The following is a 21,113-nucleotide window of genomic DNA, read 5'->3' as shown; positions in this document are numbered from 1 at the left end:
ACTTTTTAGTTTATGGATCAGCTATGTCCTGGATGTTGGCTACAAATCATTCATGATGACTCACCACTACATAAACCTCTGCGAATAATAATGTTGCTGAATAATACAAACACAATAACCATAACAATACACCACAGATTGCTGTTGTGACCTTACAACTTCATCCCTTAGAAAGGCCTAGGTATGGACACAGTCGAGCCATATTACAAAGGCTGGAAATGGACTCCTTTCTCACAGCAAAATTACTTGGCAATTAGAGCCTGTGCAAATCTACAAAGCCCCCCTCAAACCGGGACTTCTGACAGGAGTGTGTCTGTCCTGAAATAAGAAGCATCTGTCAGTTCTGAGAACAGTTTCATGTTCTGTTGCAGACCGCAGTCACTTTGTTCCCTCATTCATTCCATCTCCCATTCTAATAATCAGGGTTTGGTAATTAGTATGGAGTCTCTACCTTGATTCAACAGAACCATGTTATTGTTGTAGCAAAAACAAATGCTTTTGAAAGCAAATTTTCTTAACTTCATCTTCTTGAGTTTCTAAATCTTTTTCAAACTAATGTTTCACATAGTTTTTATTTTATTTCATATTTTTTGGCCTGTTACTTTCACTACAAAAATTACACAATGATACCAGATATTTCAGATACTTACGTTATTTAAATCATAAGTTCCAATTTGGAAGTTTAATTCTAGATTTTCCGCCTTAATTCCTGTTACAAATATTTTTGGACATATAGGAATCTGTGACTGATTTCCAAAACATTGAATGACACAATTGTTGATGTTGAGCCTCATAATTCTACAGTGCCAACATACTGTAGCTGAAAGGAAAAAGGGGTTTAAGTTCAAATGCCAAAGTGGCAGGTCTCTTTTTTCGTATGAAATCTGTCATCTTTGAGTTTCCATTGAAGCATATAAAAGTCGACATCTCATCGATGCTAGTTGCTACTTTAGTCAAGAAACCTGGCTGAGGCTATTCTTTGCTACGTATAAAGTTTTCTCAGAAAGGACACAACTTGCACGAGCGATTATGCAGTTTACTCCCTCACTGGCAGGTTGTCTCAAAAGTTGATGACAGCTTCTAATATTGCGATTGTGGCAGAGGAGGGGGGCGTACACTGGTACGGAACCCTTGACTTCTCAAATCCTTCCTCCCTGTGATTAATCCCCTCTGCTCCTGTGTTTATAAAATGATTCATTACAGGCGAGCCCGCCTCGCTTTCCTCTGCACCAGCTTTCCTCGGGGGAGCCATTACCGTGCGCTCTACTGAGCTCAGATTACCTGTCTCCGACCAAACTCCTGTTTGTTTTTACAGGTGCAGTACAGCGAGCTGAGAGCGCCTAGTGTCCAGAGCCCACCACGAAGGAGACGGTAAGCCCCTTTGACGTGCTGGATGAAAGGACCTGGCTCCTTCTGAAAATGGCACAGCCCAGTCTGCTACGATGACAATGCTCCAGTGCCAGCAGAACCTGCGACCCCTTATCCCCCTGCTCCCCCCTCTCCTGTGCCCCTTGCTGCGGGGGTGCAGTCAGCCACTCTCCCGCTTGTGCGTCTGCCACCCCCCTGACAGGGGGCTGTGCACTACACCGGGCTAGGAGGGCAGCACATGGAGCTGTCAATCCCAGAGCCAGAGACGCCGTCCGCCCACTCCGGCCCAGCTTGCATCCATTCATGCATTTTATAAAAAGAATGAGAGCTAGAGTTTGGTTTAACTCAAACCACTGCTGTTTTGCTTTATGGATTTGAGTAGTAACACCTTGATCAGACTTGACAGCCTCATTGCATCAAGGCTGTGTAAAATATTCTGCAGTCAAACTTTTTTCAATTTGTAATCCAACATTTGTGCTGGATGTGTGTGCAACAAAAGTTAAACATTCCCCTGTTGCTACTATTTCTGTCAAGTCTATGCATACAATTTGATGTTCATGTTGGATTTATCCAACATATACACCACACGAAACGCTCTGCAACGCAATGCTGCTAGTCAAACACAGTGTTCCATTGGAAATGAATGTACTTCTGGTGTACAAAATGCGCCTTCGGTCAGATTAAGGCGTTCAACTGAACTGCTGCAATGCTTTGACTCATTTACATTTTCATTTCAAATAAGGGCAAATGGGTAAATACAATACTGTAACTGTGCTAAATCCAGTTATTACTTTGTGGTCACATTTATTTAATATTATAATTCTTTTTTTTTAAATTAAAACCCCCCCTCTCCGGGGGACACATCTTGTTTGTTTTTTTTACAGCTTTTCTGCTACATATAATCAAATCAAATCAAACTTTATTTGTCACATGCGCCGAATACAACAAGTGTAGACCTTACCATGAAATACTTACTTACAAGCCCTTAACCAACAGTGCAGTTCAAGAAGAGTTAAGAAAATATTTACCAAATAAGCTAAAGTAACACAATAAAATAACAATAACGAGGTTATATACAGGGGGTACCGATACCGAGTCAATGTGAGGGGGTACAGGTTAGTCGAGGTAATTTGTACATGTAGGTAGGGGTGAAGTGACTATACATAGATAATAGCAGCAGTGTACAAAACAAATGGAGTACCAGTCTTTATTTTTACTATTTTCTACATTGTAGAATAATAGTGAAAGACATCAAAATTATAAAAACACATATGGAATCATGTAGTACCCAAAACAGTGTTAAATAAATCAAAATATATTTTAGATTCTTCAAAGTAGGCATCCTTTGCCTTGATGACAGCTTTGTACACTCTTGGCATTCTCTCAACCAGCTTTACCTGGAATGCTTTTCCAACAGTCTTGAAGGAGTTCCCACATATGCTGAGCGCTTGTTGGCTGCTTTTCCTTCACTCTGCGGTCCAACTCATCCCAAACCATCTCAATTTGGTTGAGGTCGGGTGATTGTGGAGGCAGGGTGATCTGATGCAGCACTCTATCACTCTCCTTCCTGGAAAAATAGCCTCTACACAGCCTGGTGGTGTGTTGGGTGATTGTCCTGTTGAAAAACAAATGATAGTCCCACTAAGCCCAAACCAGATGGGATGTGCCTTGAATTCTAAATAAATCAGTGTCACCAGCAAAGCACCCCCACCACATAACACCTCCTCCTTCATGCTTTACAGTGGGAAATACACATGCGGAGATCATCCGTTCACTCACACCATGTCTCACAATGACACAGCAGTTGGAACCAAAAATCTCAAATTTTGACCGTGTTTCTTAGCCCAAGCAAGTCTCTTCTTCTTATTGGTGTCCTTTAGTGGTTTCTTTGCAGCAATTTGACCATGAAGGTCTGATTCACAGTCTCTTCTGAACATTTGATGTTGAGATGTGTCTGTTCCTTGAACTCTGTGAAGCATTTATATGGGCTGCAATTTCTGAGGCTGGTAACTCTAATGAACTTATCCTCTGCAGCAGAGTTAATTATGGGTCTTCCAAACCTGTGGCGGTCCTCATAAGTCATTGTATTGACTGACCTTCATGTCTTAAAATAATGATGGACTGTCATTTCTCTTTGCTTATTTGAGCTGTTCTTGACATAATATGGACTTGGTATTTTGCCAAATAGGGCTATCTTCTGTATACCCCCCTACCTTGTCACAGCACAACTGATTGGCTCAAACGCATTAAGAAGGAAAGAAATTCCACAAATTAACTTTAAAGAAGGCACACCTGTTAATTGAATTGCATTCTAGGTGACTATCTCATGAAGCTGTTTGAGAGAATGACAAGAGTGTGCAAAGCTGTCATCAAGGCAAAGGGTGGCTATTTGAAGAATCTCAAATATAAAATATATTTGGATTTATTTAACACTTTTTTGGTTACTACATGATTCCATATGTGTTATTTCATAGCTTTGATGTCTTCACTATTATTCTACAATTTAGAAACTAGTAAAAATAAAGAAAAACTCTAACTTTTGACCGGTAGTGTATATCATTATTTTAATTGAAATGTCAATTCACTGTACAATCCTTTTTTTATAATGAAGAATACATTTTCAGAATCGAGCCAAAGGAAAGTTTGATACATGCAACTTTGAGTTTCCAGTCTACTGTGCAACTTCTCAGGTTTCCTGTTTTGGTATGTGCTTCTATGTATATCCTGGAATCCATTTTTTTTAATGAATTGTAAAATATAGCAACAATCCCATTTCAGACTGGAGTTGTTGCAGACTGATTTTGTCCCTAACTACACTGTACTGGGGATGGATTAGGCCACTTCTATCCCTGCATACACAGTAAACACATCTGATTGCACAACACACCCATTGTAACAGAGCTCATGCATTGGCCACCACTGTGCCTTGGTTACTGAGCTCACATCAAAGCACTGTACGTCGGTCCAGTGCGGTGGCTAATGCAGCGCTTTGTTGCCTTCTCACAATAACAGGGTCCACATGAGAGAGAGCTCATCTCTCCCAGAGAGTACTCCCCATCCTCAGCACTTAGTGCTTCACATTTCCATTAAAATCACCTCCACTGTCTAATGGTGGCTACACAGACAAACACGCGCGCACACACACACAGCTCCATGATAGTCTTTCTCTCCATGATGGAGTTCTTGGAAGAGTAACATATGGTTTCTTTTCCATCAGACATAATCCTCAATCAGAGGGTATTTTACGGTTTGCTTCGAGGCATCTTCAAGTTATTCACAATGATTAGCCTCAAGCACTGATGTGATGTTACTTAGAGATGATTATTGGTGTGTTTGGAAGATTGTTTTAGATCTTATATGTATTAGATTTGAATGTGATGATTTTCAAACTGTTTTATCCTTGATGGGCCTACATTAACTGGCTCTTTCATTGCCTTTGAGAAATTACTCTCTCTTTTCAATGGGAAATCAATTATTCTCATGACATTTCTAGACTAAGAACATATTGCTTGATGGATCAAATCCATGTGGAATACTTGTCGCACATATAACAGTGGAACTTTAATCATATAACATGTTGTTATCAGAGTTCTTAGAGATTGGCCTTTTTAATCATTGGCTCTCCAAACAGTAGGCCGTTAAAATAACTTACTGTTAAGTTGGTGTGTTTTCTCAGTTAAATAAATAAACAAGTAAGTAACACTTAAAAATAGCCCTAGTTTAAGAAGAGTTTGGGCTACGGTGAGCCCTGGACCTCAGCACTGGGAATTTGTTCCTACTGATTGGTGTGTTGAGCATCCCAGTCGGGCTGCGGGCGCTCCCCCTCCTCTGCAGTAGCAAGCTGGTGAAAGAGCATCCGTCTGTGCTTTGTGAAGAGTTTGATTGGCTCAGGGGGACCCGGTGGAGCCCCGGGCTATCTCTTTTGACAGCCTGATAGAGACATCACTGGGCTCTCCCAGGAGCTGCCACCAGGGGTCCATTTCAAAGTGAGGGGGAGTCGAGGTGACCCTGAGCTTCTGACGAGCTAAATCCCACACACAAGCTGAAGTCCTGCTGCATTCTGGGCTCCACTGGGGGCAGGTGGGGCTGGCATGGAGAATGAGGAGGGGTGGGGTTCCCACAGACCACTGAGGAGATCCAATGAGGTGTCCCTGAGAGGTGAAACCAATTAAGCTTCGCTCCCAGGGTACTGTTAATCAACATATTTTAACAAACTCCAAAAACGCCACACCAGAATGTCTGTATCTCACACATACAGTTAGATGTGTTCTGCAATATGTTTCATCCTACAGACTCTTGTTTGGATTCAATGCAGAACTTCTGAAAATACAAAACAGAACTTTCCAAAGAGAAATACTGCAATTGCTTACTGATGATAAATTGTTTCTGAAAGAAAGGACCAAATTACTATAAAAGGTGACATTTTGTCTTCACGTTAAAACCACTTCATGTACCATAATGTATGACATGAGCATTGTTGGCCAATATTGATGAATTGAGCCTGGCTCTGGGGACTTCTGGGAACTACGAGGTTGGAGCTTTCATCAGTAAAGATATTATTGAGGCAAATTACATCATTGGCATTGAGAGGTCATGGTGAATAGGCTGTCTGCTTCCCAGCTGTCAAGTCAATAGCTGAGCTTTTGGGCTTGGACGCTCTCTGTGTAATTTTGAGTCATTCGAAGTCAATGAAATAAAGAGAATAAATAAATGGCAACTGCCATTGCATTCTCACAGACCATACTTTCTCTCTCCTTTTTATAGAGGTAATCATATTTAATAAATTATTTATAACTGTATTTCCTCCAGGGAAAAGCCCATATCTCATCAGAGGAAGCCACCATGCAATCTGGTCCCTGAATGCATTAGAAACTCCCTAGATATTTTACAAGCTCGCTAATGAACATTTGAGCCAGTTAACATTGCCTGGATCATATTTTTTCCACTAGTTGTTGTTGTTGTTGTGCACTGCGTGGCAGTGATGTCTTCATCAGCCTGTCAAAAAAAAGTGCCTGCAGCTGTGGTAGATCCCCCCCCAGAGCCTGTCACACTCCTTGTTTCCATGGTAGTCCTTCAGGCAGCACCACAGGCAGGCTGTGCGCAAGGACCCCTACAACCTGTTTTTTCAGCAGTCGCTTCTGTGATGTGTAGCTCCGAAGCGGGCGTCAAACTAGCAAGCGCAAGCGCAAACACATAGAACACTGATCCCTTCTGTCCTTCACAGGTGTACCACCCTGCCTTTCAGAGGATGCCAGCAAGGGCTTCATTTTAATATTCCACTACATTCCGCACCTCTTTTTAGTAATTGTTACATGAGCGATTTCATGATGGTTCTCTGACCTCCCATCATGGAGACACTATATTACCACAGTGCATCAGAGTAACAGAGGCACTACGCTTGGGTATACTTACAGGTGTCAAATCTATTTGCTTCTAGTCATTTGTTCTAGTTGTACCATTTGAAAAACGGGCCAAAGAGATTAGCACTAATGCCCTGAGTCTGGGCTGCCATGAATTAAAACGCCAGAGGTCAGGGCCTATCCTAAGAGGACCTTGACACCAATAAAGTGGCAGGCTTTCCTCGAATCAACTCAGTAACGAGATCCAAATGAAGGCCAGATTGTGTTGCTACAGTCCCAGATTGTTCAGCCTCCATAAGCATGTGCCTGAGGAGACTGCATGGAGAGCTTTTAAAAAGACGTCCAGGGCTTTATTCAGGTGCCAGTTTGCATTGTAGGAGTCGGTTTATCCTCAAAGTCAACTAGAAAAAAGCCAATCCAAACTGTTTTTATACTGTCAGTGTTGCTCTTTATTCAAGAACCAGCTCTAATGACAGGAATACTAGAAAGCGCAAGAACAGGGACTGATATGGTCTCTAGGATTAGGGGTGAAAATATGACTATGTTAACAACAAAGAGAAATATGACTGCTAATGGTGGCTGTTTCCAAAAGTCACAGTTTGGTAATAATTTATACCGTGGTCCACTGTACTCTGTGGTGTAAAGACATTTCAAAAGCCATGATTCTTTGTAACATATCAAGAATAGATGGTAGCCTTTAAGATATTAAATGAAATCATTGGCCTTTAAAAGCATCTCTCCGGGGGCAGCCTGCATTAATAAATTCAACTGATACTGCTTTAATATTATTCAGAGTGCATTAAAATGAAGCGAACAGCTGGGTTCATGGCCGGTCTCTGGAGCATTGCCTGGGTCGTGAGTGGTGGTTGAATGCAAAGCATGTCTGATGCAGTGCGGCGGCCCTGCGCGCTGGATGCAGGGCCACAAGGTCTCTGTGTTACAGGTGCAGGCCTGACAGGCGCTACTCTTGGATCAGGGGGTCCTGGGTACTGACATGGGCCTCAGGGCAGTGACCGTTCTGCCGATCTCGGAACAATGTCACACGTGAACAGAAACCAGGGCCTTGCAGCCAATCAGGAAAGCCTTGCTGTTATTACTGTGCTACTGTTACTGAGAGAATAAAGTGTTGACAAAAACTTCCAGTAATCTATAAATGAACACTATTTCAAAATACTGTGTGTACTTTAATTAAGCTAGCTAGGGCAATGTCATTCAGAGGCATTTGCACTGGTTTCAACCTTGTTTTCTTATTCTTCAAAATACCTATCCAAGACTCCCTGAAAAACAGTGGCAACTGTTACTGTGTTTATCCTGGTAAAATAAATAAAATAAAAATGAAGCTATACAACCTTGACAAAGAACCTTTAACATCTTTGTAGGAAAAACACAGGGCTGACTTTTAAAAAAAGAAAAGCAACAGAACTGTAAAGCCTTTGTTAACTTCTTGTGTTACCTCGGTGCTCTGTATTTAGTGTGAGCGTCAGGCAACAATACACAGAATAATCTAACTGCATATTTCATTTTAATTAACAGTGATATAACAAATTGTGACTATAAGCCTCCTGGGGAAAGAGCACAATATTTGGTTTGATGAATCTGCTAAAGCCACCGATAGTCTCGCCGTTGCTAACCCCAGGGGATATCCGGTATCATTATAGATAAGGACAGATCTCCTTTTTGTCTCACTGAAAGAGAGGAAGGGAAAAACACATTTCCAAGAGTGGCTGGCACATGTGTGACTGAAAAGTGTTCAATATTAATAGCCTTTCATCAAGGACACAATTAGGACACCTCTATTTGACACATTCTATAGCATCAGAATGAATATGTATATGCAGTCCCTAGGAAGGAGACATAGCAGAATTACAAAGTGAAATCACAGTGGGCAAACCTAGTAGAATGAAGAAGCCCACAACATGACAATCAGGAGCTGATATATTTTGATCTGCTGTGAATTTAAAAGAACCAAGAGACTAAAAGTATATTATAAGCCCTATTCATAATTTACAGCCTAGGACAAGTTGCATATTTACACAAATTAGCATACATTTATACAGCTACACATTTGAAATATCAACAGACACACAATCACACACTATACAAACATATCATGGCCATACGACTTTCATCTTATAGAGAAACCAACGGTATTGCAGGAACTACCTCTCGTATATCTTCAATCAGTGTTTTTATCCAAAGCTACTTGTGTGTTTCATGCCTCTCCTTCTTCCCCAGCACAATGCATATTGCATTTGGTCATGTATATTTTCATTGCTTATTCATTTGATGCTTGAATTAAAGTGGGAAATCCTAATAAACATAGCTTTATAGATGATGTGTCACTCTTCTAAATCTGATCAACAGTGGTCCTTTTAAGTTTCTGAAATGACTGCAGTTAGGCTACACATGACTGTGAAGGTTCTGTGGCAAAACCCTTTGATGCTGAGTTTTAACTGTGAGTGAAGTAATGTTTAAGCCTGGACAGTGTGTGTTTGTTTGGCTGGGCAGTTGAGTGAAGAGAATAACCCCATGGAGTTCCCCTCCAACACAGCAGCAGCCTTCTCCTCAGTAGTAGTGTCAGTGACACCAGCCCAGTGTGCCAGGCAGCAGCAGATACCATCAGGCCCACTAACCAGGCCTGCTAATTACTGTCTCCTAACAGGTCCTCCAGTGCTGAGGCAATGTATGCTCTCATTTCAGATTAAAAAACAAATGCATACGGAAAAAAGGATCAATTACAGGAAGGGACAGAAAAAAATCCATCCCCTAGCAGAGTAATTAGACGTAGACTTTCATTGGAAGCGCTTGCTCTGTGATGAAGGTTTAAAGAGTCCAGTGGCAGAGACACTAAAACTGTGTTTTATTTACGACGCTGCCGTGTCACCCACCGGGGCCCAATTAGGCTGTGACTGATGCCTCTGAAAGCTCCTTGCTGCTCCTCTTTGACAGGAAATGAAAGCTCCAATTGCTCACGTCCTTCCACTGACCCGCAGGCTCCAGGCTCTGGCTTCAACCTGTTTCACTGCAGTCTAGGCTGGTGGGGAGCAATGACTTCAACACGCCGTCGTCTCTGACTCCAGACTTTTTCCAGCATTTCACATCACTAATCTGTGTCAACAGAGCAGAGCGCCGTGATGATGTGAACGTTTATGGAATACAATTCTTCAAGGCAAGTTCATAAGACACAAATGGTCTTGTAGGCTTAACCTGGACTCAGGGGTAGATGTAACATATTAAATGTAAATCTGTCTCCCTCCATTTAGTATGATACAGTATGTTACGTTTCATATGGTATATTTTAGTTTGTGGTATATTTTAGTTTGTCCATCATCCATTTCATATATGTTATGAATTGCAATTCATACAATATGTTATGAATTTGCAATAAGTATGATATGTTACGAATTCCAATTTCTTGTGCCTAAAGTTAACCAGGTGGCTAGGTGGCAAATGTTAGCTAGGCTATGGGTTAAGGTTAGGGTTAAGGTTAGGATTAGGAGTTAGGGTTAAAGGTTAAGGTTAGGGTAAAGGTTATCTAACATGCTAAGTTGTTGCAAAGTAGATAAAAAGTAGTAAGTAGTGGCAAAGTTGCAAATTAGCTAAAATGCTAAAGTTCTCCATGATGTGATTAGGGGGACCACATGTCCCGGATTGTGCAGGTCAGTCACGCATTTTAGCCCTTTGTCACGCATTTTATCAACAAATGCAAACACCACTAATTTACAAAAAAAGTTGATTTGTCCCTTATTTCAGTCAGACGTTCCAACCTGTCTCTTTTGCAGTGACGTTATGCTTTTGACAAGATATACAATATATAATAAGGATGTGGTACTGGTGATGTTTAACACGTTTCCAATCGTTCTTGAGATCTGATATTCTGCTCAACGGAAGATGTGAGGTAGGCCAATGTCATATCATCAACCAATCACTTATCAAATCCTTTCGGTCTAAATTCCAGCTAAACTTGGAGAGGACAGCTAACTAAAGCGTGCGTCTGACAAAGAGCTACAAAAGTAAGTAAATAGCTGTATTAGACTGAAAATATATAAGGTGATTTTGTCAAACTTGTGAGGCTCTCCATGCTCATTAGTTGCTCATTCAACATATTTTCTGCTACTTTACTCAGTGCGGTTTTCAATGTCTCCCTTCAATGTCTACTTGAGACCAACCAGAAATATTCCCAGATTTTCATAAAATAGCCACACATATTGTCTCTCATTTCTGCTTGACCAAATTTTGCGTGGGGCAAAAGAGTAGGCTTCAATTAGCTAGTTCGGTGCATCGGGCGTTCTGTGCAGCAGGAGGAGGATTTTTGCAGGACAATACCCAAATTGTCCTGCATTTGGGTATTTTAAATGTGGTCACCCTAGAAAGTCCTGCAACATCATCCCTTTGTCCCGCATTTGGGTATTGGAAATGTGGTCACCCTATATGTGATTCTCACACGCAACCTTTGGGTTGCTAGACGTTCGTGTTATATGCCCACCTATTCTCCCTGACTAACTACCCTCCTTCGTTTTTGGCTTAAGTAAGCTTATGTAACCATACCAAACGTAACATATAAAAATTTGAGTGTCACAGTTTTACATTTACTATGTTACGTCTTTGAGGCTAGGCTGGTAGGCTATACATTTACTATCATGCATGGCAACCTCCTGTACTGTTTCTTAGATTGAGATGTTAAACAACATCTACTGTACAGTATTGCAGCATACTGAATGAGCAGGTCTCTTACCTACATGAGGGAGCTGTGTGGCTGTTCCACAAGAAACGGTCCTGATTGCCATGTTGGATTGCATTCTTATATCAGCTTCAGACAGTTTGTCAGAGTAATTTTCTTAATTAACTGCGATGTGCTCTGATTAAACTGATATTTACCAATTTACATCCTTTCAGGCCGTGTTGAGCTTTAAATTGCCTTTCATAGACTCCAAGCATGTGTTTTATAACCAGAAGATACAAACAGAGCGTAAAATGATCTACTCATGTTTCTACACAACATTAAAAGAGTTGTGTGTTATTTTGCATGAACACATACATGTGGAAGATTGTTATATTCACCATTTTTTTTGTCAACCATCTACACAAAATACTCTGTAATGTCAAAGTTAAACACAAATTCTAACATTTGCAACAACAACAAAATATATATATATATATATATATATATATATATATATATATATATATATATATATATATATATCGTGATGAGATAAGTCTCTAAGAGCTTTGTGCACCTGGATTGTACAATATTTGCACATTATTCTTTTTAAAATTCTTCAAGCTCTGTCAAGTTGGTTGTTGATCATTGCTAGTCAGCCATTTTCAAGTCTTGCCATAGATTTTCAAGCCGATTTAAGTCAAAACTGTAACTATGCCACTCAGGAACATTCAATGTCATCTTGGTAAGCAACTCCAGTGTATATTTGGCCTTGTGTTTTAGGTCCTGCTGAAAGGTGAATTTGTCTCCCAGCGTCTGTTGGAAAGCACGTGGGTGATTGAAAGATTAATTGAGGTCATCTGAACTGAACCAGGGTTTCCTCTAGGATTTTGCTTGTGCTTAGCTCTATTCCGTTTCATATTATCATTAAGAAAACTCCCTTGTTCTGGCTGATGACAAGCATACCATAACATGATGCAGCCACCAACATGCTTGAAAATATGAAGAGTGGTACTCAGTGATGTGTTGTGTTGGATTCGCCCCAAACATAACACTTTGTATTCAGAATATTAAGTACATTTCTTTGCCACAGTTTTTGCAGTTTTAGTTAGTGCCTTATTGCAAACAGGATGAAAGTTTTGGAATATTTTTATTCTGTACAGGCTTCCTTCTTTTCATTCTGTCAATTAGGTTACTTTTGTGGAGTAACTACAATGCTGTTTATCCATCCTAGTTTTCTCCTATCACAGCCATTCAACTCTGTAACTGTCTTGCTGTTGCTAGCTAATTTGTCCTGGGATATAAACATTGGGTTGTTATTTTACCTGAAATGCACAAGGGCCTCTACTCTGACAATTAATCCACAGATAAAAGGATAAAAGTTTGTTTCTAGTAATCTCTCCTCCTTCAGGCTTCTCCTTCTTTGGACTTTATATGGCAGTTGGCAACCAACTTTAAGGTGCATTACCACTACCAACTGGACTGGAATGTGGACCTCGGTTCATCTTTCAATCACCCACATGGGTATATGCTCCCAAAAACCAATGAGGGAGAGGCGGGACTTGCAGCGCGTCAAGTCCCACAAATAGAACCAAGTTATATTTTAGCGACTGGCTACACAGACACTCATTGATGTGCACGAGCAGTGTGGGTGAAATGATTGAATAACATGTATGTGTAAATGTATTTTGCGGTCAGCATGTTAGCCTCATGGTGAAATCCCTGAGTGGTTTCCTTCCTCTCCGGCAACTGAGTTGTAGTGATTGGGTGTATTGATACACCATCCAAAGTGTAATTAATAACTTTACCATGCTCAAACGAATATGTCGGCTTTTAATTATTTTTTTTTTGCAGTCTACCAATTGGAAAACCTCCCTGGTATTTGTGGTTGAATCTGTGATTGAAAATCACAGCTCGACTGAGAGACCTTACAGGTAATTGTATGTGTGGTGTACAGAGATGAGGTAGTCATTCACAAATCATGTTAAACACTATTATTACACACAGAGTGAGTCCATGCAATTTATTATGTGACTTGATAAGCACATTTATACTCCTGAACTTATTTAGTCTTGCCATAACTGTAAGGGCCGACGCCGGAGATGACAAGCAAGTATGGGGAGTTGAACATTTAATGCAGAACACACGGGTGTACAAAGACATACGAACATTAATGCAGAAGCAGAGAACAGAGCGAGGAACCCGACAGATATAGGGAAGGTAATGACAGATGTGATTGAGTCCAGGTGAGTCCAATAATCGCTGATGCACATGATGGGGGGAAGGCAGGTATGCGTAATGATGATGGCAGGAGTGCACAATGCTGGGGAGCCTGGCGCCCTCGAGAGCCAGGGGGGAAGAGAGGGAGCAGGTGTGACATTACCCCCCCCCCCCCCCCACAGGAGCCAGGAGCACCCACCTGATGGGCCGGCCGAGGCACAGGTGCTGGACAAGCCGGCTGGGCGTGAAACCCCGACGAACCGGCAGAGGCGTGAGAGCCTGGCGGGCCGGCTGAGGCACAGGAGCCTAACGAGCCGGCTGGGCGTAAAAACCTGACGATCCGGCTGAGGCCCCGGTTGGCCTTCTGAACCAACCGGGGCAAGAAACCTCTCGAGCCAGTTAGGGCGTGACAGCCCGACGAGCTGGCTTAGGCACCCCCGTTTCCATAGGTGTCGGGCCCCGGACCCGACGTCACCCCCAACCGGAACGTCAGCACTCCCCGATGCTTCGTATGCTGGCTTCTGCATTCTGTAAGGACTGATGCCGGAGATGAGAAGCAAGTATGGGGAGTTGAACATTTAATGCAGAACACACGGGTGTACAAAGACATACGAACATTAATGCAGAAGCAGAGAACAGAGCGGGGAGTCAGACAGATATAGGGAAGGTAATGACAGAGGTGATTGAGTCCAGGTGAGTCCAATAATCGCTGATGCGCGTGACGGGGGGAAGGTAGGTGTGCGTAATGATGATGACAGGAGGACGCAATGCTGGGGAGCCTGGCACCCTCGAGTGCCAGGGGGGAAGAGCGGGAGCAGGCATGACAATAACGAAGGGGTTGTATACTTATTGACTCAAGACTTTTCAGCTTTAAATGTTTTATTAGTTTGTAAAAATTTCGAAAAACATATTTCTACTTTGACATTATGTGTTTAGGCCAGTGACAAAACATATTCAATTCAATTTGATTTTTTTACTCAGGCTGTAACTCAACAAAATGTGGAAAAAGTAAAGGGGTGTGAATACTTTCTGAAAGCACTGTAGATTATTTAATAACTTCACTACCAGTCTTTCACACATGCCACTGTGCACTATAACAATACATTATACGTTTATGTAATTCTTCAATTACCATACACAAAGTATATGTCATTTACTAGCTTCAATAGACATACAACCCCTAGAAAACTCCTGAATGCCTATGGATCTTTAAGCATGCAGCAGGAGAGAACCAATTAGCAACTATCTCTTTTATATTCCTCCCTATCTGCAGTAAGTGAGTGTGAGCGTGAGAGGTATGGGGGGAGGAGTTTGAGCAGCACAGACAGACAGAGAAAACAAAGCCATCATCTCCCAGTGCTTGCCCTCCTCTCCCCTCTCCTCTGTTGCTCCAATTACTGCCTCCTCTCCCTACCATCAGTATGCAGCAGGGCTGCTTCTCTCCACCACTCGCCCCAGGCCATTGAATATGTTACCTCCGCTATGGGGCTAGGGGCTCAGGGGCACCGCACCCCCTAACCCCTTGGATAATTTGGGATTCCTGCTCCTGCCTTGGAGAGACGAAAACAAATAAAACACCCAAATAAATAAAGAAATAATGCTGCCTCTCAAATATCCAGAGATCTACTTATTTATTGATTTGGTCATTCTTTTGTTTATTGTTCTTTGTAAATAATTACAGAGCTGCGACCAACCGGCCCTCCCGCATCACCCAATGAGTGTGGGTAACTGGGGTATAGTACACAGCAAAAGTTATGTGAACCCAGTTTGTATTTTGTTGAATTTTGTTGTGTGGACACCAATAATACATGTTGATATGGTGGCTATTATGCATAATGTTTCATAATTCAATATAATTCAATATTCAACAATATTATATTTTCACATCCGTAATGAACTATTTAAGCAAAAAGGCCCGAGGGGGTGTGGTATATGGACAATATACCATGGCTAAGGGCTGTTCTTAAGCATGATGCAACGGGGAGTGCCTGGATATAGCCCTTAGCAGTGGTATATTGGCAATATACCACAAATCCCAGAGGTGCCTTATTGCTATTATAAACTGGTTACCAACATAATTAGAGCAGTGAAAATACATGTTCTGTCATACCTGTGGTATATGATCTGATATTGTAAACCACTGCTTTCGGCCAATCAACATTCAGGGCTCGAACCACCCAGTTTATAAATATCCTTATGGACTGATGAGGATGCATAGATACTAAACTGGTCCAATACTATTGCACCAACCATTACTAGATAAGTATAATTATTATGTCCTGTTAAACCACAAGGGTGTACAATGTACTCGAGGCAAGCCTAAAAAGCTGTTCAAACTAAAATGTTGTTGGATTTGGAAAGCCGTAGTCAATCAATTAACAATATACAGTAATAATACGCTTAGCAAAAATTGTAATCTTTAATTTACAATATGTGGATACTATGAGATCAGAAAGGTTCAGAATTCATGTAAAACATCACAGCACAGTTGAAAAATATGTGGGACATGGAAATAAAGAGAGGGTGGTCTGCGGAGATAGGTGAGATGGGCTAAGAGTATCTGAGGAGTGGATTAAAGCTCATGATCTGTAATAGTTAGGAACGAAAACACTAAATATCATGTATATCAGATACTGTATGTCTGAGTACCATTTAATGTATATCAAACTGTATTTCTGACATGTAATACTGTGCATAAAAGTACCATGTATTTAAAGTGTATATGTAACAAAATAGCTGTAAAAAAAAATAAAAAAATGTAAAAGAAAGTTACCTTTGTCCTTCATAGAGGTGGGTGGGCCAATAATACAAACAATTATTATTATAAACATTTTTCAGATTTCGGTTCCATCTCTGTGTCTTTGGGCTAGGTTTCAGGTATAGCTGTGGAGACCATACAGTTCCTATTAAAGAACTTAAGGTGAACCCGTCGTCCGGGTTAAGGGAGGTTTGGCTGGCTGTGATGTCCTTCGTGCTCGAGCGACTCCTTGTGGCGGCCGGGCGCATGCAGTGTTTCCTCCGACACATTGGTACGGCTGACTTCCGGGTTAAGTGAGCAATGTGTCAAGAAGCAGTGCGGCTTGTCGGGGTCGTGTTTCGGAGGACGCATGGCTCTCGACCTTCGCCTCTCCTGAGTCCGTATGGGAGTTGAAGCGATGTGAAAAGACTAACTACCAAATGGATATCACGAAATTGGGGAGAAAAAAAGGGTAAAAAGTGCCAATAAATAAATAAATAATATAACAAAGGCATATTTGTGTTTCAATTCTGTTATAATAGTCCTGAAGCTACTGCATAACTACCTTGTCTAACTATGTAGTACAAAAAAAAATACATAGCATTCTACTAAAGTGGATGGGGAATATAATAGTGTACAACAACAATGAAACCATATTTTTTGTAACCTATATCCCGTCGAAAACCTTGAATAACAAAGCTGTGTTCCAGTTCCACACTGTATTCTGTAAAAGTGTGTTATAGCAATGTCTCAGCCTTTCATCTCTGAGTTACTCCTACACTGTGATCCTCACACTGTCTTCTTTGTCCACAGCTGCTCATCCCACTCGCCGGTGAGAGCAGATGCAGGCTCACTTACTGGGTAACCTCACCACTGAATTGTTTTGAAGATGTGATAACAATAGTGGGGGATTCGATGAAATGGGATAGAAATGGTAGCGTGAAAAAGAGACCTTCCACTTCACTGTGCTGCTCGGGTTACCAACTGAGCAGGGGCTCCGAGAGCTCCCAGTCAGATACAGCTCACATTGCAACCAAACCATTTTATTCCTCCAATAGTGACATTAATGCCTCTTTAATATGCTTCTTTTTCCCCCCAAAAAAACAGTTTGAGTAATTGATTACTACATTACTTAATGTAGCGATGAATCAATTCTCCAAAATGTCAGTCCCTGCTATGGTAGCAGGGGGAAAGAAGCCATGTGAGACATTGAATGTGATCGAGCCATAGGGGGAATTATGAGACGATTAGGAGTCGCTGTTGTTACTCTTGGCTTCTCCAAGGATTTTGTCACTGGATGTATCTCTCTGTTAATAGTTGACAGTGGGCGGTCAGGGGATGTTAAATCAGCTGGCCAAGGGGTTTTATATTGTGATATCTTTAAATAATGTGTTCACAAATTAGAGGATGAGGTAATGTGAGGTGAGGTAATCCACTTACAATGATTAAATGGGACACTCTGCTTTTCCACCACAGTGCACTGGTCAAATTCAAGTTCAACATTCACCACAGCCATTGTTTTCTTCAATGTAATGTAGCACATCTGATGCAATACCTCCAAATGAGAAATACTGAACAAGATCTAGTGCAACTACTGAGTAGTATGTAAAACTGAAAATATCCTCTGCGTAGATATCCTATGGCAATGTTAGATTAACGACATTCCATTCAGTTAAGCAGCGGTGCGTATGAGACAGCAGTAGAAGAGGCACCTGCTCCTCAAAGACCAGCTATAATCACTCTCATCTGCCCCCGCTGACACACTAACCTGGTGTTACTTAGGAAAGGAGATCTGCCTCCGAGATCGTCAAACACTTTTTCATGGCCCAACGTATTACCTTCCTAATTCAGGCCAGATGTGACGTTCCTGCTTCGCCACCCTGTTTTTCCCTCTCTTCTCCATCTCATTCCCACCTGCTAGCTGACCCGGAGACCCAGCGCTCCAGACTTTCATTTGGTCTGCCTCTCCTGAAGTAAAGTTCTTTGGCTCACTGCAATCCTTCTTTCTCTGGCATGCCACTGCCTGGAGGGTCTGCTCTCCAGTGAAGTGCATGTAGAAAAGCACTGGCATCTTCCCTCTGTCACAGCCCCCATCTCCTTTGTTACATCCATCAACGTCTTAATCCGAATCCCCATGTCCATGACCCTGAGTGACCAACCTCCCATGTAGATGGCTGAGAACCAGGACTTCTAATATACAGGCTACATACAGGCTCATACAGGAACCTTTCTTTACCAGCCACTCATAGCAATACTGAACCTTATGCAGACAACCTTCATGAATACTGTACTCATACTTAACCTTGGATAAACATAATGTAATCATATGTGTTTTAGTGTATTGTAAGGATTGCTTTATCAATGCAAACTATTGCTGTTGCGCAGTCTTGGACTGAATAGAACCCTTTTGTCTTGAGAACACGTTGGATTTAAATGAGAAACCAAAGGAATGTCATTGTTGGATGATGAACACCGTTGGCTAGTGCTGACCGGCTGAAAGATTTGAGATTTAATTGGATTGGTTGGCAATCCCATCTCATGCTGACGGACATGTCCGTATCCCAGAAGCGCCCAGCGTCTGTCTCCTCTGAATAGACCCCAGTTAATAATCTGTCTACCCTAAACACTTTACTGTTAATTGTGTTTCTTTTTTTCTGGGTATAATTAAGACAGCGCCTTTGCGCTTCACTTTGGAACGCAGATTCCACCAGGACTGAGGCAGGTGCCTCTTACTAAGAGACACTTACTGACAAGAGCTGTCAATCAAACCTAAAGAGCTCTCAATTTCCTTCAGCTCTCTGAAGCTCTATTCCCTTTAGTGAGTTTATTCCAAACACAATTTTAAAGAGTCAGGGATTAGGCAGGTAGCAAGCAGAGGGAATCAGAGGGAATCATTGCTCCCCAGCCTAGAGCCTAGTCTACCCTGCCTCACTCCATCTGTAGGCTACTGGGATGGTGGACAGCTTTCCCTCACAGATGATAAGTGCTCGTGCATATGGGACTTGCAATCATATTATCATCATGATACTTATCACAGTTATTATGGCTACAGACATATTTCATTAGGCATTTAGATGTAACTGACTGGACTTTTACATAGGCTTTCAAAAACTTGCATGCTTTGTCCCTGCATCATTGTGGGGCCAATTTTTGTTTCATTCCCATTGCATACATTCCTTACATCCATCCCTGTTTGCCAGTCCTTTGTATAAATGATGGTCAAAGGATGCATTTCATGCACGTCTTTCTGAAAATAAATCTAAAGGCCTACATCTCTGTCTGTGTTCTCTCATATTCCTTATTCATGCAGAACGTTAGCAGGGAGAGAATGAAGCATGCTAATGGAACAATACAGAGTCTTTGAGGAACATAGAAGGAGACGCCTATTGTTAGTCTTATACCTGACCTGGAGGGCATTGTCAAGCAGCGCAGAAACAGGCCGGCATAAAGAAGCGTATAGTAAAATAACACAATCAAAGACTATCCACAGTGCGTGGTAATGGTGCCCATTCTATGTGTTCAGACTGTGTCCTGATCTGGGAGACAGGCCACAGAGAGGCGCCAGCAGCTATTCACGCAGGAGTCGCCGCTGCAGAGCGGGAAAGCAGGTCACAGAGTCACGGCTACTAAGAGCAGCCGTGCTATAGAGTACCACTGACAGGCTGGGCCAAGGCTGGGGCAGCAGCTGGGTGGGTGGGTGGGTGGCTGAGTGAGGAGCAGAATTTGCATGTATTTTGCCTGCTCTCAAAAATAGAGAGGATTAATACTACTTGTCTGGATGAGAGAAAAGATAATACATCGCTCTGAGGTAAAATTAATTAGCTATTGTACAGTGCATTGGTTGATGAAAGAATGGTATTTATACTATAATACTATATTCAATCAGAATTGGTGCTGCACTATTTTGTAGTCATTGAAGGTTAAAATATTATATTTTGAGCATTGCAACAACAAAAATGGATCAGTTAAGTTTCTAATCTTTATATTTGAAATATGTGCTGTCACATTTTGTAAGTGTGTAAAATGCATTGAAAGACAGAGTGAATCTGAGCTTCTCCCAGCAGCCTCTCTGCTCGTCGCACACAGACAGGAAATGGACAGGCACTTTGGGGGAATTCAATTCACTTGTCGTCCACTGTGAAAAAGATTGAATCAATAAGACATTTGAGGTGATTTAATGGTGTTAACATACCCACAGCACGGCACAATGACTTAAGCAAAACCGGCTTCATGGATTATTGAGTTCAGTGTAAAATCAGTCACTTCTCTTAAGTCTCCCAGTCCATTTCACTGAGAGAAATAGATGGCATTAACTGTACATTTGAAGGTGATATTTTCTGTGAACAGTCTGGTGATGGATTCTGAAACAGATAACATTATAACCACTGCTATACAATTCACCATCATTTTTCAGATGTGCTTTGAGAATTGTGAAAGTAGGGTAGCTAAAGGCTAGTTTTCATAATTCTCAGAATCCTGGCAAGGGAAATGTGTTGTGCAACTGATCTACAAACACGAGCAAAAAGGCCTAAAGAACAAATTATACAGCTAATAATGATAATATTTCATTATACTTTTCACATTGACTATCCTCTAAATGAGTGGGTGTACAGCATGCTGTGGTATGTTAGTACAGTGATACTGTCTGTCTGTCTGTCTGTCTGTCTGTCTGTCTGTCTGTCTGTCTGTCTGTCTGTCTGTCTGTCTGTCTGTCTGTCTGTCTGTCTGTCTGTCTGTCTGTCTGTCTGTCTGTCTGTCTGTCTGT

General features: G+C 41.6%; 1 protein-coding gene across 2 annotated transcripts in view; it reads left to right on the top strand.

Annotated features, from left to right (window-relative positions):
- The window catches only part of LOC106573768 (multiple C2 and transmembrane domain-containing protein 2), a 48,462-nt gene extending 39,402 nt beyond the window's left edge, over nt 1-9,060 (top strand). For both annotated transcript variants that reach the window (XM_014149115.3, XM_014149112.3), the window contains one exon: nt 1,316-9,060. In XM_014149115.3, coding sequence (XP_014004590.3) covers nt 1,316-1,375 — 60 coding nt within the window. In that variant the 3' untranslated portion in view covers nt 1,376-9,060. The remainder of the gene's footprint in view (nt 1-1,315) is intronic.
- The last annotated feature ends 12,053 nt before the right edge of the window (nt 9,061-21,113 follow it).

Source organism: Salmo salar, chromosome 16, assembly GCF_965601325.2.
Source record: "Salmo salar chromosome 16, fSalSal1, whole genome shotgun sequence".
In the NCBI taxonomy this organism is placed as follows: Eukaryota; Metazoa; Chordata; class Actinopteri; order Salmoniformes; family Salmonidae; genus Salmo; species Salmo salar.
The sequence above is the reverse complement of the archived record's forward strand: the minus strand, read 5'-3'. Positions and strand labels throughout refer to the sequence as shown.